Source organism: Salvelinus namaycush, chromosome 16 (assembly GCF_016432855.1).
Source record: "Salvelinus namaycush isolate Seneca chromosome 16, SaNama_1.0, whole genome shotgun sequence".
NCBI classification, from domain to species: domain Eukaryota; kingdom Metazoa; phylum Chordata; class Actinopteri; order Salmoniformes; family Salmonidae; genus Salvelinus; species Salvelinus namaycush.
Window position 1 is genome coordinate 7,475,308 of NC_052322.1, and position 26,973 is coordinate 7,502,280.

A 26,973-nucleotide genomic window follows, 5' to 3' on the forward strand; every position below is an offset into this window, starting at 1 on the left:
GAGAATCGCAATACAGTGGTAAGAAAAAGTATGTGAACCCTTTGGAATTATCTGAATTTCTGCATAAATTGGTCATAAAATTAGATCTGATCTTCTTTTAAGTCAAAACAACAGACAAACACAGTGTGCTTAAACGAATAACACACAAATTATTGTATTTTTCTTGTCTATATTGAATACATCATTTAAACATTCACAGTGTAGGTTGGAAAAAGTATGTGAACCCCTAAGCTAATGACTTCTCCAAAAGCTAATTGTCAGTCAGCTAACCTGGAGTACAATCATTGAGACGAGATTGGAGATGTTGGTTAGAGCTGCCCTGCCCTATAAAAAACACTCACAAAATTTGAGTTTGCTATTCACAAGAAGTATTGCCTGATGTGAACCATGCCTCGACCAAAAGAGATCTCAGAAGACCCAAGATTAAGAATTGTTGACTTGGATAAAGCTGAAAAGGGTTGCAAAGTATCTCTAAAAGCCTTGATGTTCATCAGTCCACGGTAAGACAAATTGTCTATAAATGGAGAAAGTTCAGCACTGTTGCTACTGTCCCTAGGAGTGGCCGTCCTGCAAAGATGATTGCAAGAGCACAGTGCAGAATGCTCAATGAGGTTAAGAAGAATCCTAGAGTGTCAGCTAAAGACTTAAAGAAATCTCCGGGATATGCTATCATCTCTGTTGCTGAGTATACGATATGTAAAACACTTAACAAGAATAGATTTCATGGGAGGACACCACGGAAGAAGCCACTGCTGTCAACAAAAAACACTGCTGTACGTCTGAAGTTCGCAAAAGAGCATCTGGATGTTCCACGAAGCTACTGGCAAAATATTCTGTGGACAAATTAAAGTTGAGTTGTTTGGAAGGAACACACAACACTATGTGTGGAGAAAAAAAGGCACAACACACCAACATCAAAACCTCATCCCAACTGTAAAGTATGGTGAAGGGATCATCATGGTTTGGAGCCGCTTTGCTGCCTCAGGGCCTGGACAGCTTGCTATCGTCGACGGAAAAATGAATTCCCAAGTTTATCAAGACAATTTGCAGGAGAAGGTAAGGCTATCTGTCTGCCAATTGAAGATCAACAGAAGTTGGGTGATGCAACAGGACAACGACCCAAAACACAGAAGTAAATCAACAACAGAATGGCTTCAACAGAAGAAAATAGGCCTTCTGAAGTGACCCAGTCAGAGTCCTGACCTCAACCTGATTGAGATGCAGTGACATGACCTCAAGAGAGCGGTTCACACCAGACAACCCAAGAATATTGCTGAACTGAAACAGTCTTGTAAAGACTGAAACAGTCTTGTAAAGAGGAATGATCCACAATTCCTCCTAAACATTGTGCCGGTCTAATCCGCAACTACAGAAAACGTTTGGTTGAGGTTATTGCTGTCAAAGGAGGGTTAACCAGTTATTAAAACCAAGGGTTCACATACTTTTCCCACCGTGCACTGTGAATGTTTACACGTGTGTTCAATAAAGACATGAAAATGTATAATTGTTTGTGTGTTATTAGTTTAAGCAGACTGTATTGTTGTGACTTAGATGAAGATCAGATCAAATGTTTTGACAAATTTATGCAGAAGTCCAGGTAATTCCAAAGGGTTCACATACTTTTTCTTGCCACTGTACATATCGTATCGCTATCTAAGTATCTTGATAATATCGTATCGTGAGATCCCTGGAAATTCCCAGCCCTAGTAGGCAAGGTTATGAAACCTTATTTAGTCGTACATGCTATGGTGGGTTTTAAATTAGTTGGTATTCACATTTGTTTTTGAGTTAGAATTACTGTCATATTATTGATACCAAACTGCAAACCTTATTTGCACCTTCTCTATTCCAGAACCAACGGGTGTGCCTGAGTCTTATTACCTCTCAACTAGATAAACAGTTGCAACCTGGAACACTTTTCTCATGCTTTGGTCTGTTTGGCAGGAAGTCCTGATGAGCAGGAGTCCGTGAAAGGTTTTGTCCCAGCCCAGCTCTAACACTTGATCAACATAATCCATTGACCATAACATTGACCATAATCAACATAACAAATTACGGCAATAGGCTATGGTTTGTAATCAGGAGCTAGGCTGGAACAAAAGCTTATACACACTCCTGCCATTCAGATCTGTAGCTGCCACTCTTTTAAGTAATTCTGTACAATGGTTTACATACCGCATGCTCCACTCTCAAGTTGAAGTTGAACATGTTGACTGATGCAAAGGCTGCTAAGAAGAACGGAGCAGGTGTGGACCAGAAGACTGCAGCCAAGGCAGCGCTGGTCCACACCTGCCTTGTCTGTCGGGTGTGTAGTATTGGTTGGTACTGTATGTGCCATTAGGTTCCTTTCCATTTGTAAGCTATTGTACTGGCCTTTGTGGTATAGTCTTTCGTATGTGTAGAACATAAAATGGGGTGCTGGAGTGTGTAGAAGGTTGTATTGCTTTGTTCATCATTCGTGTAATTTTTTTTTATTCAATCTAAGCCACAGATTAACTTCCTCCATTTTGTACTTGACCTTTATAGACGCAGACCCAAAGACATTCAAACAGCACTTTGAGAGCAAACATCCCAAGTCTCCAATGGTCCCAGTACTGGTTGATGTACAGTGACCACACACACTCAAATGGACCTACAGCTGGGGTAGGATTCTTCCATCATTCACACACAGTAGACATAGTGTAAACCACCATGTTATCAACAACATGCTGACCTCAATGATTACGTTGTATTGTGTATGGTTCAATCTGTGGAAATGCTGTGATCACTCATCGTCTTTATGCTGTGATTCACAGACACTAGATGACCACGATTTGAATGACGTCGAGGGACACACACTGAGACCCCTAGTATGACTGGACATGGGCCGGATATTTGTGACAACAGCATAAAAGGGGTGCAGAAGCACTCCAGCACCCCATTTTATGTTTATGTTAATTTCATGGCCAACCATCTCTCCAGCTACCCCTTATTCCACACTTTGCCTGTTACATCTCATGGTCCCTCAACTTCGGACACTTTGGAACTCTCCATCTCATCTCTATAAACCCACCCTACCTTCACCTATTTTCCCTATGCTGCTTCCTTCTTCTCCTGATTTGATAACATCTAGACTCTGTAACACGTTTAAAAGGCGCTTACACACTGCGAGGAAATCAACATACCATGTGTAGTGACCAGTGGTCCCGGTTGTTGTCAGCTCGAATGTTGTCATTAAAACATTGCTTGATTGGTTGACAAGATTAACTTTTCTCATTAGTCAACCATTTGCAGTGGGCGTTCTAGACTCCAGCTAATTTCATCTTTTGGCGCCTCATGCGCCAAGCCAGCGGTGCCGCTCATGGGAGCGAGCACCACAAACCAGTGTTATGCTGTCCTCCTTTTGGGGTTCAGACTGAATGCAGGGGTAAATGTGCTGCTCACAATTGACAGCAGCAACATGGACCTGTTGTCTCGAGATATTGCTCGCCTGAGGTCGAATACCTCATGATAAACTGTAGACCACACTAGACCACACTATCTACTAAGAGAGATCTCATCTATATTATTCGTAGCCGTCTATTCACCGCCACAAACCGATGATGGCACTAAGACGGCTCTCAACAAGCTATATAAGGCCATAAGCAAACAAGGAAATTCTCATCCAGAGGCGGTGCTCCTTGTGCCCGGGGACTTGCAGGCAAACTTAAATCCATTTTACCTAATTTCTACCAACATGTTACATGTGCAACCAGAGGGAAAAAAACTCTAGACCACCTATACTCCAGACAGAGAGATGCATAAAAAGCTCTCCCTCGCCCTCCATTTGGCAAATCTGACCATAATTCTATCCTCCTAATTCCTGCTTACAAGCAAAAACTAAAGCAGGACGTACCAGTCACTCGCTCAATACGGAAGTGGTCAGATGACGCAGATGCTACGCTACAGGACTGTTTGGCTAGCACAGACTGGAATATGTTCCGGGATTCATCCAATGGCATTGAGGAGTATACCACCTCAGTCACCGGCTTCATCAATAAGTGCATCGACGACATCGTCCCCACAGTGACAATACGTACATTTCCCAACCAGAAGCCATGGATTACAGGCAACATCCGCACCGAGCTAAAGGCTAGAGCTGCCGCTTTCATGGAGCGGGACAATAATCCGGAAGCTTATAAGAAACCCTGCTTTGCCCTCAGACGAAACATCAAACAGGCAAAGTGTCAATACAGGACTAAGATTGAATCCTACTACATTGGCTCTGATGCTCATTGGATGTGGCAGGGCTTGAAAAATATTACAGACTACAAAGGGAACCCCGGCCGCAAGCTGCCCAGTGATGCAAGCCTAACAGACGAGCTAAATGACTTTTATGCTTGCTTCGATGCAAGCAACACTGAAGCATGCATGAGAGCAACAGCTGCTCCGGACGACTGTGTGATCACGCTCTCTGTGCTGATGTGAGCAAGACCTTTAAACAGGTCAACATTCAAAAAGCTGTGTGGCCAGACGGATTACCAGGACGTGTACTCAAAGTATGGGAAGACCAACTGGCACGAGTCTTCAATGACATTTTCAACCTCTCCTTGACTGATTCTACATGCTTCAAACAGACTACCATAGTCCCTGTGCCCAAGAAAGCAAAGGTAACCTGCCTAAATGACTACCGCCCTGTAGCACTCACGTCGGTAGCCATGATGTGCTTTGAAAGGCTGGTCAGGTGCATTCTTGTCAAATAAATACGCTTATTTATTCTTGATTATGGATACTGCAATTAGTTCATTTGGCTTTGAATCTGCGACAAAACATGTCAAAGGTTAGTGCATTATGACACTATGAATTGAAATAGATTTCACCTCATTCATATAGTTGGCAGACATTATAAAGGATTAAATATAGACCTCCACCGGCTGAAGCAGAAGAGGATGTGGTAAAATAAGGGCATGTTGCTAATATCATCTAGGTAGGTAGGTAGCTAGCTAGCGTCTTTGCAAAAAACTAGCCTAGTATTCATGGACCATTGTGAATATCTGACTGCTACTACGAGAGTATTCTGTACAAGACACAAGACCAAATGCATAAATATGACAACAAATATTAGTTAAATAAAATATGGAACAGTAAATGAAAATGGGAGCGTGCAATTGGAATGCTGCCTGCAGGAATGTCCACCAGAGCTGTTGCCAGAAAATGGAATGTTAATTTCTCTACCATATGCCGCCTCCAACGTCATTTTAGAGAATTTGTCAGTACGTCCAACCGGCCTCACAACCGCAGACCACATGTAACCACACCAGCCCAGGACCTCCACACCTGCTTCATCACCTGCGGGATCATCTAAGGGGGTGCTGAGGAGTATTTCTGTCAGTAATAAAGCCATTTTGTGGGGAAAAACTCATTCTGATTTGCTAGGCCTGGCTCCCCAGTGGGTGGGTGTATGCTCTCCTAGACCCACCCATGGCTGTGCCCCTGCCCAGTCATGTGAAATCCATAGATTATGGCCTAATTTATGTATTTAAATTGACTGATTTCCTTTTATGAACTGTAACTCGGTAAAATCTTTAAAAATGTTGCATGTTGCGTTTATATTTGTGTTCAGCATATATCAGTGCAAAGCAAATCCATAGATGAGAGAAAGCCCTGTGGCTTCAGACAATTGCATAACCCCATTCCCCAGCAGATTAACCTCTGTTGATAACCACACAGCCTGGTGACGTCAATGCTGCTGCAGCCATGGAAGCTCTGACTGAGATGCCTTTCGCTCTGACTGAGGAGCCCTCTCTCTCAATTCAATTCAATTCAAGGGGCTTTATTGGCATGGGAAACATATGATAACATTGCCAAAGCAAGTGAAGTGGATAATATATATACATTACAAATGTCATTATGTATATATACAGTGTTGTAGTGATGTGCAAATGGTTAAAGTACACAAGGGAAAATAAATAAACATAAATATAGGTTGTATTTACAATGGTGATGTTCTTTACTGGTTGCCCTTTTCTTGTGGAAACAGGTCACACATCTTGCTGCTGTGATGGCACACTGTGGTATTTCACCCAGTAGATATGGGAGTTTATCAAAATCAGGTTTGTTTTCGAATTCTTTATGGATCTGTGTAATTTAAGGGAAATACAGTATGTGTCTCTAATATGGTCATACATTGGGCAGGAGGTTAGGAAGTGCAGCTCAGTTTCCACCTCATTTTGTGGGCAGTGTGCACATAGCCTGTCTTCTCTTGAGAGCCAGGTCTGCCTACGGCGGCCTTTCTCAATAGCAAGGCTATGCTCACTTCATCTGTACATAGTCAAAGCTTTCCTTAAGTTTGGGTCAGTCACAGTGGTCAGGTATTCTGCCACTGTGTACTCTCTGTTTAGGGCAAAATAGCATTCTAGTTTGCTCTGTTTTTTTGTTAATCCTTTCCAATGTGTCAAGTAATTATCTTTTTGTTTTCTCATGATTTGGTTGGGTCTAATTGTGTTGCTGTCCTGGGGCTCTGTGGTGTCTGTTTGTGTTTGTGAACTCTCTCTCTCTCTTTCTCCATTTCTACAGTATCTCTCTCTCCCTGCCTCTCAATTCAATTCAATTCAAGGGGCTTTATTGGCATGGGAAACATATGTTAACATTGCCAAAGCAAGTGAAGTAGATAATATACAAAAGTGAAATAAACAATAAAAATGAACAGTAAACATTCAACTCTCTCACCCCTGTGTTTTTTTCTTGGCCTCTCTCTTGGTCTCTTCCCTCTCTCCCCTTTCTCTCTCTACATCTGTCTATCTTATTTTTTCTCCCTCTGTTTCTGTGCTTCTCTCCCTCTCTCTCTCTCTCTGAAACCTACAACGTGCATTCATGCCATTGTAAAATGTAGTGGACAGAGGCAGGCAGAAGATTTAAATAGATTTGCCATTATCCTTGCATTGTTGCTATTAATAACTCGAAAGGGAGTTCGTGGAGGGCTATTTTCTTATCAAGACGTGTGTAATCATGCATTTCAATACGAAAATTGGCAGCATTTAGGATACAGTTTGTTATTTCAACTAGTTACCTTCTCATGAACAGCACTGATATGATGTGAGGTCCCATAAGTAGGTCATGATTGAGATGATATAAAATTCTCTTTAATTTGCTTGCCCTCCCCTTTTGGTTTTAGAGGCTATATAATATTGAATTCGATTATATAATACAGGCAAATGTTTGATAGGCAATAGACTAGGCCTCTACACGCATGCACCAGACACAAGCGCACGCTCCTTCAGTCTGTTCTTCATTGTTCTGCTATTCCACCTGTAAGCGATCTGACATGAACCAAGTGGATATTATGGACACAGTATAAAAAAAAATATTTTTTAAATACACACTTTAGTCTTTGTGTAAGCCACACCGACCCGTAGTAGAATGAGTATCCCTGACTGTGGGCTTTGGAGGCGGTATTGTCTTTGGAGTTGAACATTGTTCTACAAACGCTCTCCCCGGTGCATGCTCTCCAACACGGACACCGCGAAGCCCTAAAGGGAAGGCTTGCTTTATTAGACTTTCCCTTCTCATTCGACGACACCTTTCTAAGACTGCTATGACGTCTCGCAGGTAAGACCGGCTTTATCGAAACCAATGGAACGAACCGGGAATAGTCCTTTCACCCATTATAACAGCGTATCACGACTTATTACGGGATATGCTGTGTTGGACTTGCAGGTTGACGTTTTGACCCATTAAAACGCACAAAGCCCACAATGGTTGCTTCAGTTTGTGGTATTGTTTTTGTCGGCATCTTGTATTTGGTATGACACAAGTTATTGACTGTAAGTTCAGAGTTACAATAACTTTGTCATAGACAGTTAGGTTATAGGCTAGTTTACGCTTGTAAGGCTATGGGACATGGCACAACTCCTGTGCCGTTGAATATAGATTGATATAAAGCGACAACTGTTCATTTGAAAACCATGATGGTCTTATTTGCTATAGCACACTAGTTCTCTCTCTCTGCTGCGAAGGAAACCAGCAGGAGTTGAGCTATGATATCAAGGTCCACGGTGTGGCTTTTGCAGAATGCAAGCTCTGTATTTGTAGTTGGAATGCAACATACTTGTTCAAATGTAGGTTGAATTGAGCTGGCTATTTGTTCTATTTAGAAACAATAGGATTGGCCACAAATGAATTACACTTTGGTTTGGTTACATCAGAAATACGTGTTGCATTTTTACCTCAATGTGGTGAAAACCTGTTAGATCAAACATTTGAATGATTTGTAAACCTAAAAGAAGTAACCACTATTAACTATTTGGGAGGCTACTGTAGACTAGCATACATTACTGTCTTGGTCGACACGTGGTTGTTTTACAAAGTACTATGATGTTTGAGAAACTTAATTAATTAGTCTTCACATTTAGATGTGATATTATTGTTGAACCATTAGAGCACAGCATACTGTTTGGAATTTACAGATAGGCCTTGATTTAAATTAGGATGTTTGGTATGTTTGTTCAGTGAGGTATTTAATTCACTGACTTTTTGTAATCTGAACAGGACTGGTCAATATTACACATTTACAATTAAGTTATCAACTGAAGTGTGTCCCCCTCATATCAGTAGGAAATAAGATCGTTTTCACCCAGTAAATAAGTCCTTTTCAAATGTAGCCCAGTGTCAGTCTCATAAAACTATAGTAAAATAATCAGAATGGGGTTTAGGTAGGCCTATGCTATCCATGACTTGTTTTAGGCAGGCATAACCGCCACAAAAAATTGTTGCTCAACCGCAAATTGTTCAATTACAACTGCAGTTTGTAATTGAGTTCAGCAAAGGCTATTGATTGCCATTTCAATCAATACATGTATTTTTATGTACTAGTTCAAACCACCATACATATTATGCTTTTCTGGTAAGTGTGTAAGTGTAATCCTACCTTTCCAGCTGTATACTGTAGTTATGTAAACACTTTTTTGACATGTAGTCTAAGGGTGGGCAGCTGCAATTACCTGCAAGTGGGGATAAGCCTACAGTACACAAAATAACATCAAAATTGACCGTGTCAGCAATCTAAGAGTTGACAGTGTGCACAGACACCCCTATATGAGTACGCTCTAAATGAGAGCGATGCATCACATCAAAGTCTCCAAACGGGATTACCACTGTAGAAGCAAAGCTGTGCGAACTAATTCATGGATGTTAGCTAACAACAATGTCGTTTAGCAATGCGGTCCAAAGACATTTATTTCTGTTTCTTGAGAGCAAAGGGGTGTAATTCATCCATGTGGCAGTTTGGCAAAAATAACAGCTTTTTAAACAGCTTTCATTAATACTGCCTGGATCTGGCGTTAGTCTCTGTGCATCACAACGGACATGTTTTGAAATAAACATCTTGGCTCGTTCCCCGAGAACTTTCTAGCATGTCTTTTTAGGTTCTCAGTGAGTTTGTGTCGAGCCTTTACTATGGACAAACGATAACCTACACGTAGTTTCATGCTTGGGAGACATTATGATAATATGACGTTGGTAGGCGAAACAGTAGTAGTATTGAATTGGAGTTTGTTGATTATAGGGTTGTCACGATACCAGTATCACAATACTATGAAACTTGTATTTTCCATGGCAACGAAAGGAAAACATAAAGCAGTCCAATTGCTTTAGTCCTTAATAGCTTGGCAAATAAGAAAATGTGACACTCAATCAATTAAGTGTGCTCCATGTTTTGTTTTAATGCCATGATATTTCTGAGTATCACAATGCTGGTATCGTGACAACCTAGTTGGTTAGTGGGTGTTTGTTTCCATCCTTTGTCATCTGTTCTGTTTAGTCTGTGGTTCAGTACTTCCTGCTCCTGTGAGCCACAGGGGAACAGTTTCTGCCACTTTCATCTGAACAATAGTCTGGGTGCCATCTTGGAAAGACCGTCTGCTTCTGAATTTACCATATAGCAGTCGTACATTTGAGTCCGTCAGTTTTTACTTCAGATCAACCAATAACTAATAGTTAGTGTGTTTTGCCTTTTATCATCAAATGCAAAGTACTTCATAGCTATTAGTGACAGTTCAATGAAGGGCGTCGTTTTGAGTAAGGCGCATGCAAAACTTTCTAAAATCGGTGCTGTACATAATGCTGCTCCGACAACCGTTTCGACAACTGTGTGTTCTTCTTTCATCATTCAGTAACACATTACTGGAGGTTGGCTTGCACATTGCCACAATAACACTGTAATAAGCTTGACATGATGCCTATCACAATGGAGTTGCATGTGTCATACCAATTTTACATTGTTAGCTAAAGCAGGAGTTCTCATAACCTATAACGTTTTGCCGGTCCATCCTGGTGAAGTTCAAATAAAACGATTCCAAGTTTTCCCAGCATTGGAAATCTCTTTTGGCTCTTTTGTTTGTGGAACGAGCCTCGTCTTTCACTGAAACTGATTGAAACTGTGGAAAACAGTGAGTCATACGGGGTCGATAAGCACTCAGGAAAACAACAGGCCAATGTGGAGATGTAAGATAGCCCATCCAAAATTTCCAGGAATTCACAATAAGAGCTGTTATAGCCATACTATAATTACCAATGCAATCAAATCCTTTCATCTTCCCTCCAGCTGTGTTTGATTTAGGTTATCCCATTTTGATATCATTTCCAGCACCTGTTTGATGCATAACCACAGCACTCTCAAATGTATCCGCCAGTTTGTAATTTTGTTGGTTGGTTTGCTCTAGGATATTTTGGGATTTATGACATATGTTTCTTCTGTTATTTGTAGCTGTATGATTCATAAACGAATGCTATTTTTATTTTTTTATTCTTGGACTTTCCACATGGGTGTGTGTGGAGATAAAGGCAACACGTTCAGATCAAAGTTACAGCTACTGGCTAATGAATATGTCACGCCCTGACCATAGATTGCTTTGTATGTTTCTATGTTTTGTTTGGTCAGGGTGTGATGTGGGTGGGCATTCTATGTTGTATGTCTAGGTTGTCTTTTTCTATGTGTTTGGCCTAGTATGGTTCTCAATCAGAGGCAGGCGTCAGTCGTTGTCTCTGATTGGGAGCCATATTTAGGTAGCCTGTTTTTCATTGTGTTTTGTGGGTGATTGTATTTTCTGTTCTGGTTTTTGTTTACACCGTACAGGAGTGTTCGTTTGTCGTTGTATTGTTTTTGTTCGGTGTTCAATTTTGCGTATTAAACAATATGGACACTTACCACGCTGCGCATTGTTCCTCCTCTTCTCATTCCAACGACGAGCGTTACAGAATAACTGATGCTATTTAAAGGGGTAGCTCACAAGCTTGAAGTATGAAAATGTCTGATAAACTTTGATTTGGGTTAACTATCCCTTTAAATGTGCACATTTCTGGCTCTATAATTTTTCACCAATTTAAACTACCATAACATGCATTTCAGCTACCAGTTGCTAAAGTCACATTTTGAAGAGGATATACAAGCTTTATCAGTTTTTCATACCTGCTTTCTTCTAAATTATGATTGATCAACATCTTGCTTCAAAAATATTGCATTGATAATGCTAATTGTTCTTATGTTATCCAAGGTTCGGGAAGTTAGGTTTTTCCATCATCAAATGAATCAAGACAGCGCAACACTCTCAAAATGGGTTAAATATCACAGACAATGTGTAATGGTCAGGTTATATTAAACCGCCAATGCTACACTCCTTGTCTGACCACAGTTGAACCTGTAGCTCCATGTAACCAGAGTAGCACGGCTTGCTCTCTCTTCAAACGGTGTGCATAGCCTGTGCTCATGCAATTTAAATGGATTGCCCATTAAGTCTAAAAGCCCTCTTACCCAGATGTTCAATATCATTGCACACAAAAAGGCAGAATAGTTAGCCATCCCCTCAAAACAGAGGGGGCTAGTCCATATGCATACCTTCATATACGCATTTCATGTGCAACTTGAAAGCGCTAAGTTAGCTGCTAACCGCTAGCTGACTACATAGTGATGTGGGGCATCTAGCCGCTGAGGGTGGGTTTGCACTGCAGGTAAATACCGCAGGATCATCAGCTGTTCAAAAAATACCAGTAACATGACCAAAATCCACACCCCGGGGCTTGTCTGTGACCGATATAGCCCTAACGGAGCTTTAATGCAGCGTTGGGGGCACTAAGTATATCACCTTTTTGTCACCAGGCCTAGCCAGTGCTTTAAATAGCCCAGGCTGTACTGATCTTGAGACATTATGTAAGAGGATAGAGAGCCGGTGTGCTGTATGCAAATGGGGCCTCTGTTTCCCCTGTCTGTCTGTGCAAGCTAGCACTGTGCTCTGTGCTGTGTTCGCCCGCTGAGCCATGGCTTTTTGACTGTGTTGCTCTCCCTTCCATCTGTCGCTCTACAGTTTGCTCTCACCCTCTCTGTATGTCTCTATGTCTTATACCAGTCTCTCATTGACAGTTTCGCATCAGGCACATTGAGAAACACTGGTTCTGGCGCAGTGACTCTGGATTTTGTGCTCAAAACTATTCTCTCTCTCTCGCTCTCTCTTTCGGCCAGTGCTCCATGCCTGATACGGGGAATTGAAGGGCCTGGTAGTTGTCAAAGGAAATTCTTGGAAAGCCCTGCGTCACTCCTGCGGTCGTGTTCTGTGAGGATATAAAGAGAGATGAGGATGATATTTGTAGCACGAGGACACCACAGAAAGGGCCTACTTCAGGTACTTGTCGAATTCATAGTACAGTAAGTCAAGTGGTCTTAATATGTTAAATATGTTCATAAACAAAATGACAAACAAGGGTCTCCATTTTGGTGGGGCACATCTGTTCAAGCTGATCTATTTGCAAAAGGGATTTCTCAGTGAGAGATGTGGCTAGCATGGACACTACCAGTTAATCATTAAACTCTGCACAAAGAAAAAGAGAAAAGGCAAACACATTGGCCCCAGACTTACACAATAACCAGACAATTCAAAGTTTGACAAAAAAATCCCATTCTGGTATCCATTCTTACCACCAGGTATAATTCCTTGTAACTTGTTATAAGCATGAATGAGCCTTTGCAATGTCTTAGAACAATGCTTATAATATGTTATGTCTCTCCATGCGCCAATGAAAGGCCTTAGAGGAGCCTGCAGGCTTCATGTCTTGTCACGTTCGTTGTAAGGAGGAGACCAAGGCACAGTGCGATATGCATACATTCTTCTTTTAATGAAGAAAAACCACTAAACAAAGTAACAAAGTAACAAAATGAACGTGAAGCTATATAAAAACGAGTGCTGACAGGCAACTACACATAGACAAGAACCCACAAAACCAAAAGGGAAAATGGCAACCTAATAAATAGGATCCCCAATCAGAAACAACGATAAACAGCTGCCTCTGATTGGGAACCAATTCAGGCCACCATAGACATACAATATGCCTAGACTAACAAACACCCCTAGACATACAAAAACCCTAGACAATACAAAAACAAGCATACCCACCCACGTCACACCCTGACCTGACCAAAATAATAAAGAAAACATAGATAACTAAGGTCAGGGCATGACATGTCTTGAGGGTGTACTTGTTAACCATTAGCGTCTTCATGGCAGATTGAATAGGACCCCTGGGACTGGATCAGGCATAAGCAGGAAGCTTACGAGGGGAAACTCTTAATAAGCTGGCCTGGCCTCATGGTTTCACATCTGGGCACATGCTGCTAGTGACATGAGCTTTCTGGGATAAAGTCTGCAAGTTTCTTCACTTCAGTGTGACTTATATACTTAATGTACAGTATCTTCTTTACATTTGGACAAGTAAATGGCATAGCTGAGCATTGAAAGCTGAGGGTATCTTTATGTTAGAATTTAAAACGTTTGGTTTTGTCCTGGTCATGTTTGTCTTTGCTCATCCACCATGTCTTGGTTGACATGCAGTAGCAATTGCTTATTCCTTTCAAACTTATATAGTCATGTATCTTGCAATGCTGAAAGAGAATGCAAAAGAGAGTACAATCATTGGCATGTCTAATTTCAGGCATTAATCATGTACCTGATCTGATTCATTTCGAGATCATTTTGAAATAGTTTCCATTTGTTTCACTGTTCACTATTTCACTATTTCAGATATCATTTTTGTGATGAAATTGCATTTAATACTGTGTTGCAATGTAATACTTTTTTCCCCCATCAGCATCATTCGGAAATGCCGGAACTAAGGTGTTGGACCTAACTCATGTAGGCCAGCTACTATCGGCTACTATATCCAATAGTACTTTATGTACAACATTATCTCCCACATAACAGCAACATAAACTCCAATATGCTACTAGAGAACATACAGAGAGACCTAGCATAGTTTTCTATGTTGTACATCCTTACTAGGCTCGGTGGTCAGTAATGTCCTACTGCGCATGTAGACTGGGCCTTTCTGTCGGCCTTGCTTTGGGACCTGGCAACCACTATCCTTCAAGGAAGGAAGGCAAATCTAATCAAATCTAATTTTATTTGTCACATACACATGGTTAGCAGATGTTAATGCGAGTGTAGCGAAATGCTTGTGCTTCTAGTTCCGACAATGCAGTAATAACCAACGAGTAATCTAACCTAACAATTCCACAAGTACTACCTTATACACACAAGTGTAAAGGGATAAATAATATGTACATAAAGATATAGTAGGAGTTGGAGTCTTTGGTTGCCATGTCGACGGTGCCGCATCATGTAAGTCCCGAGGGACAGCCTGATAGCCGCTCCGAAGCCGATAGGAGCGCCTGTCTCGTGCTATCAGGGCCGCTCGCACTCATCCAAATCCCAGATTAAACGCCCCCGCCTCTCTCGCTCCAACCCACAGCGGCATCACTCCTACAAGTCCCTGCCCTTCCCCCTCATTCCTCCCTCCCTTCACCTCCTTGTGTAACCGTGTAGGGGCTGGATTACTAAACTCTGGGGGAACTGAATCATGGGGCTCTGACCAGCTCCAATCAGAATGGTGAGGTCGGGGAAAAAACCTTCCTGGCATTAAAATGTATTTTTTTTCACCCACATGCATTGGGTCAGTAAATTGCTGTTGTTGTGTTTCTCGTGCAACGCATTAGGTCAAGTTAGTCTCACACTTCAATGGTTGATAGTTCATGACTTTGTCATCTGGCTGGAGTGGACTGGGTAGTGCTGGGTGGGTGTGCTTGTGGGCGGACATTTGGTGTTAGGGATTCTTGAGGGGATTGACCCTGCTGAACTGCCAAGTGTGTGGGGACAGACCTGGGCAGTGTGATCCCTCCCAGGCCAGGGAGAGAGAGAGAAAGAGGGGGAAGGATGATGTGCAGTAATTGGTGAGCAGTGCTATTTGTTCCATTGAGGGGGTCAGGGGTCGAACAGGGGGTGACCTCCTGTCTGATCTTCATTAGCAGGCAGGCAGGTGTGTGTCTGTGTGTGCGTGTGCACGTGTGTGCGTGCGTGCATTTGTTTGTTAGTGTGTGTTTAGTGTTGAGGTGAGGGTTGCAGACTAGACAGACTAGAACCAAAAACAGAAAGTGATACTGACCGCTCTCTGTTGTCCTTTGACCTGCATTCGGCACAACGGTATTTTGCTTGTGTTTAAGTGTCGGGCACTTTGTCGGGTGTTTGTTCCAATTTCAAAGCAAACAAAACAAAGCTCTTTGAACATTGTTGCATGTGTAGTGCTAATATATGATTCACTAAAACTGTTGTATAAGCTGTGCATAAAAGATGCAAGTAATTTTGTTTGCTGGTTGTTATTATAGAACAATGGTGAACAGTTTCAAAGACTGAATGGTCTGAGTGGGCTGCCATTGTTTCATCAGATGACATGAGTAAAAGCAGTGCTGGTGTGGCTTAAAAAACAGCTTGTCTGGGATTACAATAGTAACACATGGCATTCTTTTCCGATTGGTAGAGAAATGTTTTTCCATGGCCCGTGAAAACAACAATATTAAATCTAATCTGCACCCCAGTCAACAACCCAAGGTCTACAGTAGTCTACGGGACCCCGGTCAACACAACAATAAAACCCATGAGACTGTGTATTCAAGATGGCAGCACCACAGAATGCCATATATGTCCATAGAACGTTGCTCATAACCATAGCGCAAGTAACAACTGGTGGCAGCGGTGGCGTTTGGAGGATATACAGTGAGCTCCAAAAGTAATGGGACAGTGGCAATTGTTTTGTTGCACTTTGGATATTAAATGATACAATGACTGAGGTTAAGGTGCAGACTGTCAGCTTTAATTTGAGGATATTCTCATCCATATTGGGTAAACCTATTAGAAATTACAGCACTTTTTGTACATAGTCCCCCCATTTTAGGGGACCAAAATTATTGGGACAAATTCACTTATGTGTATTAAAGTAGTAAAAAGTTAAGTATTTGGTCCCATATTCATAGCACACAATGACTACATTAAGCTTGTGACAAATTTGTTGGACGCATTTGCTGTTTGTTTTGGCTGTGGTTCAGATTATTTTGTGCCCAATAGAAATGAATGGTAAATAATGTATTGTGTCATTGTCACAAGTCGGTGCCTCTCCTTGTTCGGGTGGCGTTCGGCGGTCGGCGTCACCGGTCTTCTAGCCATCGCCGATCCACTTTTAATTTTCCATTTGTTTTGTCTTGTTTTCCCACACACCTGGTTTTCATTTCCCTCATTAATTGTTGTGTATTTAACCCTCTGTTCCCCCCATGTCTTTGTGTGGAATTGTTTGTTGTAAGTGCTTGTGCACATGTTTACTGGTGCGCGTCGGGTTTTGTACCCATGTTGGTTATTTCTGTATGCCGTTGGTTTTGCAATTAAACTGCTCCGGCTATTACCTAGTTCTGCTCTCCTGCGTCTGACTTCCTTGCCACCAGTTACGCACCCCTTACAGTCATTTTGGAGTCACTTTTATTGTAAATAAGAATATAATATGTTCCTAAACACTTTTACATTAATGTGGATGCTACCATGATTACGAAAAATCCTGAATGAATAGTAAATAACGATGAGTGAGAAAGTTAGACGCACAAGAAGAATTTTGTCCACAAATGTACCCACATTTCTATTATACCGTACCAGTCAAAAGTTTGCACACACCTACTCATTCAAGGTTTTTCTTTATTTTTTCTATTTTCTACATTGTAGAATAACATCAAGACATCACAACTATGAAATAACACACATGGACTCATGTAGTAACCAAAAAAGTGTTAAACAAATATTTTAAACAAATATATATTTTATATTCTTCAAAGTAGCCACCCTTTGCCTTGATGACAACTTTGCACACTCTTGGCATTCTCTCAACCAGCTTCCTGAGGTAGTCACCTGGAATGCATCTCAATTAACAGGTGTGCTTTGTTAATTTGTGGAATTTCTTCTTAATGCGTTTGGGCCAATGGGTTGTGTTGTGACAAGGTAGGGATAGTATACAGATGATAGCCCTATTTGGTAAAAGACCAAGTCCATATTATGGCATATTATTAACAGCTCAAATAAGCAAAGAGAAATGACAGTCCATCATTACTTTAAGATTGCCCACCCTAGTCACACCCTGACCTAACCAAATAGAGAATTAAAAGGATCTCTAAGGTCAGGGCGTGACACTCCTGTTATTATTTAGGATGTGTGTAAAAACTCTGTGTAAGCTATCGGCATTTAAGTAATTTTTCAGTAACAATTGCTTGTTTTTCATTTCGTTAAATTGAAAAACAAGCTCTTATACTTTGCTACCCTTACCCTAATATAATGAAAGCTGGTTCAACAGCAATGCATCTGGTGTCTTTCTTATCCTGGCCATGAATTAGCCAAGGAGTCAATCCATATCAATGAATCAATCAAATGTATTTATAAAGCCCTTCTTAGATCAGCTGATGTCACAAAGTGCTGTACAGAAACCCAGCCTAAAACCCCAAACAGCAAGAAATGCAGGTGTAGAAGCACGGTGGCTATGAAAAACTCCCTAGAAAGGCCAGAACCTAGGAAGAAACCTAAAGAGGAACCAGGCGCTGAGGGGTGGCCAGTCCTCTTCTGACTGTGCCGGGTGGAGATTATAACAGAACATGGCCAAGATGTTCATAGATGACCAGCAGGGTCAAATAATAATAATCACAGTGGTTGTAGAGGGTGCAACAGGTCAGCACCTCAGGAGTAAATGTCAGTTGGCTTTTCATAGCCGATCATTCAGAGTATCTCTATCGCTCTTGCTGTCTCTAGATAGTTGAAAACAGCAGGTCTGGGACAGGTCAGGGTTCCATAGCCGTAGGCAGAACAGTTGAAACTGGAGCAGCAGCACGACCAGGTGGACTGGGGACAGCAAGGAGTCATCAGGCCAGGTAGTCCTGAAGCATGGTCCAGGTCCTCCAAGAGAAAGAAAGAAAGAGAGATAGAGAAAAAGTGAATTAGAGAGAGCATACTTAAATTCACACAGGACACCGGATAAGACAGGAGAAATACTCCAGATATAACAGTCTGTCAACAATCCAAACATATTGAGCAAACACTGCATGTATTTTTTTTTACTGTTGCTATCACTTGGGGGTTGATGACAATACAAAACAAAGACCGTCAATAACCAATGGAACTTGAGACAAACGTATGCAGTATTAAGCCATGAAACTCCTTGATTGGCCAGTGAGTGGCCAAGCCCTCGTCACACCTACGACTTGTTTATTCATCAAAACCCAGCCCATTCACACTACCACCAGCTATTGTGCTCATAATAATGGCTGTGAAAATAACCTAAATTTTTGTGACACACCGCTGGTCCTATGGCGCTACCGCCAACTCTTAGATTTACCATGGCGTTAGGTTTGTTAAAGTAGAGCCCAATGTATTGTACTGGTGGCAGCTGTGTAGATGTAATTCCTCTTATCTCCTGACGGACTGTTTTTGAATCAGGTGGATCCTGCAGTGACCCCTATTCTACAATACATCAGGCGTGTTTCTGGATCTCTACACATGCAAAAAAATCTACTTTGGCAAATGTTCCTTTCATTGCTGTATATCCCAGTCTATTGTTAATGACAGAGCATGGGCCTTTGATGATGCAGAGCCTTGTTCAATTCCCCCCCTGTCATGTATTTGTGTCTAATCCCTTGTTGAATGCCAGTTGTAATCTGTTACAATTTGCTGCTGCTGTTTGTAAAGTTCCTCGTAATCTCCTGGGCTTGGAATGAGAAATAAGCCTGGTACCCGGCTGGATAAGGGGGTCAGGTGCAATCTGGGCCAGTGTCGCTCCCCAGATGTCTGAGGCTTTGCATGGCTTTGGCCCTGTCTGTTCCCTCTTCCATCAGCTCCACTACTGTCTACTGTTGTCTTCTCTTGCTCTCTCTCTTTCTCTGTTTCTCCCTCTCTCTCACGTCAATCTGCTTTGTGAATGACGAGCCGCCACTATAGCCTGATTCATCCTGATCTGAGTGTCATTGCACCGGAGGTCCGGAGCGAAGGCACAGGACAACGTCCCGCCATTCCAAGGACTTAGTTTACTCTGTTGACATTGTGGGGACTTTATCAATTTAGATGTTTGCCCAGCAGTTGAGCTCAAGCTCCCCAAGAGTCCGGTTAAATTGGATCCACAGTTTTGCCATCAAACAGAAATATGAAAGGATGTGCGTTTCACGGCTGCTTGAAGACTGTACGAAAGTTTCACAAGGCTTGTAAGTAGAGCTAGTGTTAACATGCCTGTTGATCTCCTTAGTTTATTAATAGTAATTTTAAGATGGAAAAAAAACATGCTATTTTTTTCTGTCACTGGTCATGGGTTTTTCTCCTAAATATAAACATGAGCAGCTCCCACCCAGCCCAGTCTAAGATCTTCTCTGTCCTGGTACCCCAATGGTGGAATCAGCTTCACCCTGAAACTAAGACAGCAGAGTCCCTGCCCATCTACCCAAAAACATTTGAAACCCCTCATCGTATATAATCCCACAGCAACCCCTCACCCCTTCCCTTGCCTTTTGTGAACTAGCACTTGACTTTTTTCTCCTCTGTCAGCACTGACTGCTGATACCTATTAAAAATATACTGTAAGTCTCTCTGGATAAGAGTGTCTGCTAAATGACTAAAATGTACATGAAAATACCCAAATACTCACTTTTGTGCCTTGGCATAGAGGCCTGATCTGGCAAAGATTGTGTGTGTGGAGTTTAATAGAATGATATCTTATTGTTGCATTTACTCCATGATTCTTTGTGAAGCCTGGGGGAGGCGATATTTTGCTGTGGAAATGCATGTGCTATGTGACTCACTGATTCTATCAATGTCAGTGTCAAAGAGTATAATTTTCCCCCCGAACCAAATTCCCCATTTATCTCTGATATTTCCTCAAAAGAAAGAATCCCCTACAGTGTTGGAAACAGTGAATTGGAAACAGCAGTGTTGGTCGGTGCCGATTAGAAAGAACAATAATTGTTTTATGAGCAGGACCTTTTACAGCATAATATGAGCTCAATGTAACATCGATAGGTTTAGGCTACTACATGATTCTCAAATGTTCCCTATACCCATCACAACCTAGCCTAAGAAGGAAAGTTGACAAGATAGTTGCGCAGGTCGAGTAACCAAGGTGACAGACAGTGAGACATTCAATTACGCCTTGCACACTCTTGCCTGCATCTAGCGTGTAATCATTAGTCCGAACAGTTGCAAACGAGAGTTTCTGTTGGACAAATTCAGGTACGTTTGTCCTCGTTTCGTTCTGTTTGCTTCCGTTTAAGAAACGTTTTAACAGAATCGGCAGAATGAATACACCCCTGATCACCCGCAAACACTTTCATAGCGGCCACATTTCACCTTTATTTAACCAGGTTGGCTAGTTGGGAACAAGTTCTCATTTGCAACTGCGACCTGGCCAAGATAAAGCAAAGCAGTGTGACACAAACAACAACACAGAGTTACACATGGAATAAACAAATGTAGAGTCAATAACACAATAGAAAAAAAGAAAGTCTATATACAGTGTGTGCAAATGGCATGAGGAGGTAAGGCAATAAATAGGCCATAGTAGCGAAGTAATTACAATTTAGCAAATTAACACTGGAGTGATAGATGTGCAGATGATGATGTGCAAGTAGACATACTGGTGTGCAAAAGAGCAGAAAAGTAAATAGGTATACAATGATCACTTTGCTCATTGTATAATTCCTTATCGCATCTACACACATTATCCCTTTTCCCTTCGCTTGTGGACTTCAGTGCGCAACACAACAGCTGTTTGTGACCAGGCGAAAAAAAACATTCTCAGCCAAACCTTCATACCATAACCGCTAACCGCTACAGACAGCCTACATCGTTGTCACCATATTAGCTAACGTCATAGTCAACATAGCTACTAGAACTAACGCATTAGTAAACCCGCTACAATCATGCAGTACAGTGTACAGTAGAGCAAGCAGTTTAGCATTTGCCCCGGTCAGGGGCGCCGTATGGGGGGTGGAGTTAGGACGATTCTAAGGGCCCGTGACTGACAGGGGCCCTAAAAAATTATTAGAACATTAGGTTAAAAAAATTTAATATTAAATTATTAACCTGTCATCATTAATATAATATTTTATTTACAATGTACTAATAAAACAAATATTATTTTTTTTCTTGTTTTTGGCAAAAAGTAAACATCCAGCCTCTGAATTTCCCATGCCCCCCCTATTTACATGAAATGGTTCGGTCCTGCCCCCAAACCAGGCGCGAACGGTACTTGAATTGCGAGTGAGGAGTGCCGGTGGAGCATCATGTCTCAGCTTCCTAAAGAAAAAGCTAGCTTCCAAAAACGAAAAGAAAGACAGGAGAGAGAAAAGAAAGGGTGACAATATGTCACCCAATTTTAAACAAAGGAAGGTGGGTGTAGTCCGTGAGTGGTGGAAATTAACCTGTTAGCTTAGTCCATAGTGAAATAGGCTACTTTTGCTCCCCTAACATTAGTTACATAGAATTTTTTGTGAAGATATTTCACTCCCTTTTAGCCGACATTTAATCAATGCAGGCAAACTTTTAGCAAGCCAATACTAAATCAGTTGTCCCTGCTCCTGCCTGGTGCCAGGCCCAACAGATGCAGCTTCAGGCTCAGCCCTGTCTCCCCATCCCCATACCCCTGAACCAGCCCTACTCCCAACTGAAGAAGAAGATGAGCAGCATTGTGTTGAATGACATGTCAGTTTGAATAAATGCAGGTACTGCAATGCATTGAGGACAGGAATGTGATTCTCCAGTCAGGAAAAATCTCACTTGACACAGAGGCAGCCAATATCAGAGCCTTAAAGGAAGAGATGCAGGCTCTTAGAGATGGATGAGAGTCTCTCCTGTCTGAGGCAACACTGATTGCAACGCAAATGGATGTTGCACCTCAATTTAGCAAGGAACACAGCCACCAGAGGAATAGGAAGAGATTCAATGATGAGACCCCTCAAGAGGAGACAGCTCAGGACAGTGCAGCAACAGTGTTTCTGAGCACAGTGTTTTTTACTGCTATGGACAACATCATAAGTGACTTGAACACTAGGTTCCACACAACTGCAAAAATTGTAGAATAATTTTCTGCTGTTTTGAAATTTGGGCAGATTAGTGAGGATAAAGTCCCTTCGTGTGCCAACCACTGATCATGAAGTATTCCAGAGATCTTACACCTGAGTTTCAAAATGAAGTAAGACACCTGAACACTGTATATGCTGCCACTTTCCCCCCTAACTTGTCCCCTCTTGGTCACCTGAATGCAATTTGTAAGATGCAGCTGCAAAGCATTTTTGGAGAAGTGTGCATTGCTTTACGTATATTTTGCACACTGCCTGTGACTGTTGCTGGTGGCGAGAGAGCTTTCAGTAAGCTAAAACTGATAAACTATTTGAGATCCACTATGTCCCAGGACAGGCTTTGCAGTCTTGCCATGCTGTGCATTGAAAGTCAGTTCGCTAGAAAGCTGGACTTCAAAGACTTGATCAGTGACTTTGCTAGCAAGAAGGCTCGGCGCTGGGCTCATGGTGAATAAGGCTGAGCAAGGGCCAGTGATAACTGTTAAATGGCATGGCTATGGATATTGGATCACTACACACATGATGCCCACAGGCTGAGAACAAGACTGAGAACAGACTGAGAACAAGATATATCTCAAAGTAATGACTCGATTGCCATAACATTTGTTGTGCACAATCAAGACTCCAAGTAAAAGAAACCTATTGATTTGGTGACCACTTGACCTTTCCTCTAGCGCCACCATCAGGCCTTTTCATTTCCATTTGGTTTTCCATTTCTACTTTTACAGCTGATTATTTTCTAGTTGGTATGTATACTAAAAGTTCAAAAATCTGCTTCTGATTTTATTATTTTGTTTGTTATATCATTCTATAGATGATAATGTTCATTTATTTTAATTGAAGAGGTTAATGTATATTTAAGGTGGTTAACTAGTCCAACGCTCTAACCACTTGTGGAAAGGGACCCTGCGAATCGAATAGGTCATAGATTAGACCCAGAGTACTTCAGCATATTAACCTCATAATTATGAAAAATATATACGTTATGGTGAGGAAAAAAAGAATTAATGTTGGCTTTTTATACATAACCACAAAACTTGTTTTTGTTGGAAGTTCTCAGACCTCTATTGATCTTTTGATATCACGAGGAGTCATAATCCCCCATATTTATTTATTATTTTATTTTTTATGAAAGAATAGTTAAGATATATGGAGAGAGGGAGATAGCGATAGAAGGGCACATACCAGAGCCATCATTTGCAATTATGCTTGTGGTGTATTTCTGTACATTTTCTTGTTGGACAATGTAGCATCCAAATGTGTAATTGTTGATGGTGAACAATATGGTTATCCAAATGTGAGCTGGGTGGAGTACATTGTTTTACTCTCTGTTTGGTTATATAACACAGGAAGTAAGCATTTGCCAGTTATCTTAAGTTCTGTGAACGTTGGTGTCCTGAGTGGTATACTACGAAGTAAACGAGATCAACTCAGGCTTTTATAAAGCCAGGTCAGCTTCACATTGCAGATCAGGCTTCAACTGTACTATGATGGTGGATACTGCTCGTCCGCCTGCCCCCAACTCTAGTAGGCTTGTAACTGCGCATGCATGTTGCACATGGCTAGTCGAATGCCAGACTCTTCATTGAGACAATGCTGAAACATCAATCCATGGCCGAGTCAGTGCCACATTTTCATTTGTGCTGAAATCAAAATGAAAAAAAAGTTGTTGCAAATTCAGCCGGCTGTGGTCTGAAATAGACTTTTAGAAGTGCTCATGACTTATCATTTATGCCGTCTTTGGTGTACTTATCAATGCACAAGCACCTTTTTCCCACTCCTATCGCTCCTTCTATCTGTGGAACAGCTTGTTGCGTTGTGGCCATAGGCATACAATCCATAGTTTTGGAACCTCTAACCCTGGCAATTTGACTGTTGAACTCATGGGTACACTAGCCATGGCTGCCAGTCTTAAAGGAGATATCCCTATTTTTCTCTCACATCGTGGAAGCTTGGCTTATTACAACACCAGTTAGGCTATTTTCTAACAAACAACTCCAACAACTGCAAGGAGATGCCTACAGACAGAGAGAGGAAGTGTTGCGGTCAGGGACCAGACCTCTGTGTAAGCCAGCTGCCACATTTCACCGATTACTGCCTAGACAACGGATATTTACGTTTGCGCAGGCGGTATAGTGTTGACGTGTTGGCAGTGGCTGATGCAGCAGAGGCTGGAGATGACGCCCGGGGAGTACCGGCATGCTGCCTACACACAGTTTGTGATGTGGCAGCATGGTGCCCTTGGTGCAGGAAACCCGAGTTGTCATGCCCAGTTGCTGTGTTTGGAGAATCAGGGACACGTTCCCTGATCCCCATTCACAGTACACTGGGTTCCACCCTGGGCGCTAGGATTCTCAAAGCGTTTGGCATGATGACATACTAGCGTTATGCCCAAAGAGTGTCCGTTGCCAGTCACTTATTGGCATGACATTAGTATGGCATCATGTCACTTGCTGTGAACAGAACACAACCTCTCCCTCAGTTTGCGTTCTCCACACACAAACACCTGCCAGGTGCATCTTCAGGACATCAAGGACCTTCTTACTGGGCACACCATGTCATATCAAAGATTCTAAAGGTTGTTCGTTTATTTATCACCAAAAGTGTCATCACTGCACTTTCTCCCGGCACAACAAAGTTTAAATGGGAAAATGTCCAGAGGAGTTTAACTGGGATATAAAAACACATAACTACCCAAGACAAATGAACTCAAAGACATATTTAAAGTGGTAATCAGCTAGTCGTCCATGACCCCCAGGCTTCCCCCCGCTTCTTGTGTTGTTTTTATTTACACAATCTATGGTTGTGTGAGAGTGGGAGAGCGCATAGATGCGAGAGAGAGTGCCTGGGCATGAGGGAGCGTGCATGAGCGTGCGTGAGAGAGCTAGAATGTAAACAGCAGAGTAGTCAGCTGCTAGCTAAGATAAACAGGTGTGGTAGCAGGTAGAGTTGCAAAGGGTTGGAAACTTTCCAGCAAAGTTCTAGAATTTTACAGAAAATGTTCCATGTTAAGAATTTTGCTTAAATTCATCAAAAAGGTTAGCTTATAACAGTGAACCTTTTTTTGTGGGATACACAAGGCAATTCTAGGTCTTGTGGCATATTTTGGTTAAACTATCTCCAATTCAATGGAATTGCAACCCTCTGCATGCACAGTGCACTCTTCCATCACATGTACGGCAGATTCTCAAGATCTTGCACACCAGTGAGATGCTAGTGAGCCCACACTACTACACTGTCTGAGCCAAGGACTACATTCTTTCTGTTAAGTTTTGATTACAATACTGGGTGGGGTGAATATATTTAATATGACACGCAGTGGCTTGCGAAAGAATTCACCCCCCTTCACATTTTTCCTATTTTGTTGCCTTACAACCTGGAATTAAAATGGATTTTTGGAGGGTTTGTATCATTTGATTTACGCAACATGCCTACCACTTTGAAGATAAAAAATATTTTTATTGTGAATCAAACAAGAATTAAGACAACAAACTGAAAACTTCAGCGTGCATAAACTATTCAACCCCCCAAAGCCAATACTTTGTAGAGCCACCTTTTGCAGCAATTACAGCTGCAAGTCTCTTGGGGTATGTCTCTATAAGCTTGGCATATCTAGCCACTGGGATTTTTGCCCATTCTTCAGGGCAAAACTGCTCCAGCTCCTTCAAGTTGGATGGGTTCCGCTGGTGTACAGCAATCTTTAAGTCATACCACAGATTCTTAATTGGATTGAGGTCTGGGCATTGACTAGGCCATTCCAAGACATGTAAATGTTTCCCCTTAAACCACTCGAGTGTTGCTTTAGCAGTATGCTTAGGGTCATTGTCCTGCTGGAAGGTGAACCTCCGTCCCAGTCTCAAATCTCTTGAAGACTGAAACAGATTTCCCTCAAGAATTTCCCTGTATTTAGCGCCATCCATCATTCCTTCAATTCTGACCAGTTTCCCAGTCCCTGCCGATGAAAATATCCCCACAGCATGATGCTGCCACCACCATGCTTCACTGTAGGGATGGTGCCAGGTTCTCTCTAGACGTGATGCTTGGTATTAAGGCCAAAAATTTCAATCTTGGTTTCATCAGACCAGAGAATCTTGTTTCTCATCGTCTGAGAGTCTTTTAGGTGCCTTTTAGCAAACTCCAATTGGGATGTCATGTACCTTTTACTGAGGAGTGGCTTCCGTCTGGCCACTCTACCATAAAGGCCTGATTGGTGGAGTGCCGCAGAGATGGTTGTCCATCTGGAATGTTCTCCCATTTCCACAGCTGAACTCTAGAGCTCTATCAGAGTGACCATCAGGTTCTTGGTCACCTCCCTGACCAAGGCCATTCTCCCCCGATTGCTCAGTTTGACCAGACGGTCAGCTCTAGGAAGAGACAATATACCACGGCTATGGATACAGCCCTTAGCCGTGGTAAATTGGCCATATACCACAAACCCCTGAGGTGCCTTATTGTTATTATAAACTGGTTACCAACGTTATTAGAGCAGTACAGATGTAGCATGAGATGCAAATGTTTTGTCATACCCGTGGTATACGGTCTGATATACCATGGCTGTC

At 41.9% G+C, this 26,973-nt stretch overlaps 1 protein-coding gene across 2 annotated transcripts in view; it reads left to right on the forward strand.

Annotated features, from left to right (window-relative positions):
• The first annotated feature begins 7,219 nt into the window (after positions 1 to 7,219).
• Positions 7,220 to 26,973, forward strand: part of LOC120060938 (tyrosine-protein phosphatase non-receptor type 11-like) — a 119,330-nt gene continuing 99,576 nt past the window's right edge. For both annotated transcript variants that reach the window (XM_039010380.1, XM_039010381.1), the window contains exon 1: positions 7,220 to 7,566. In XM_039010380.1, the coding sequence (XP_038866308.1) occupies positions 7,553 to 7,566 (14 nt within the window). In that variant the 5' untranslated portion in view covers positions 7,220 to 7,552. The remainder of the gene's footprint in view (positions 7,567 to 26,973) is intronic.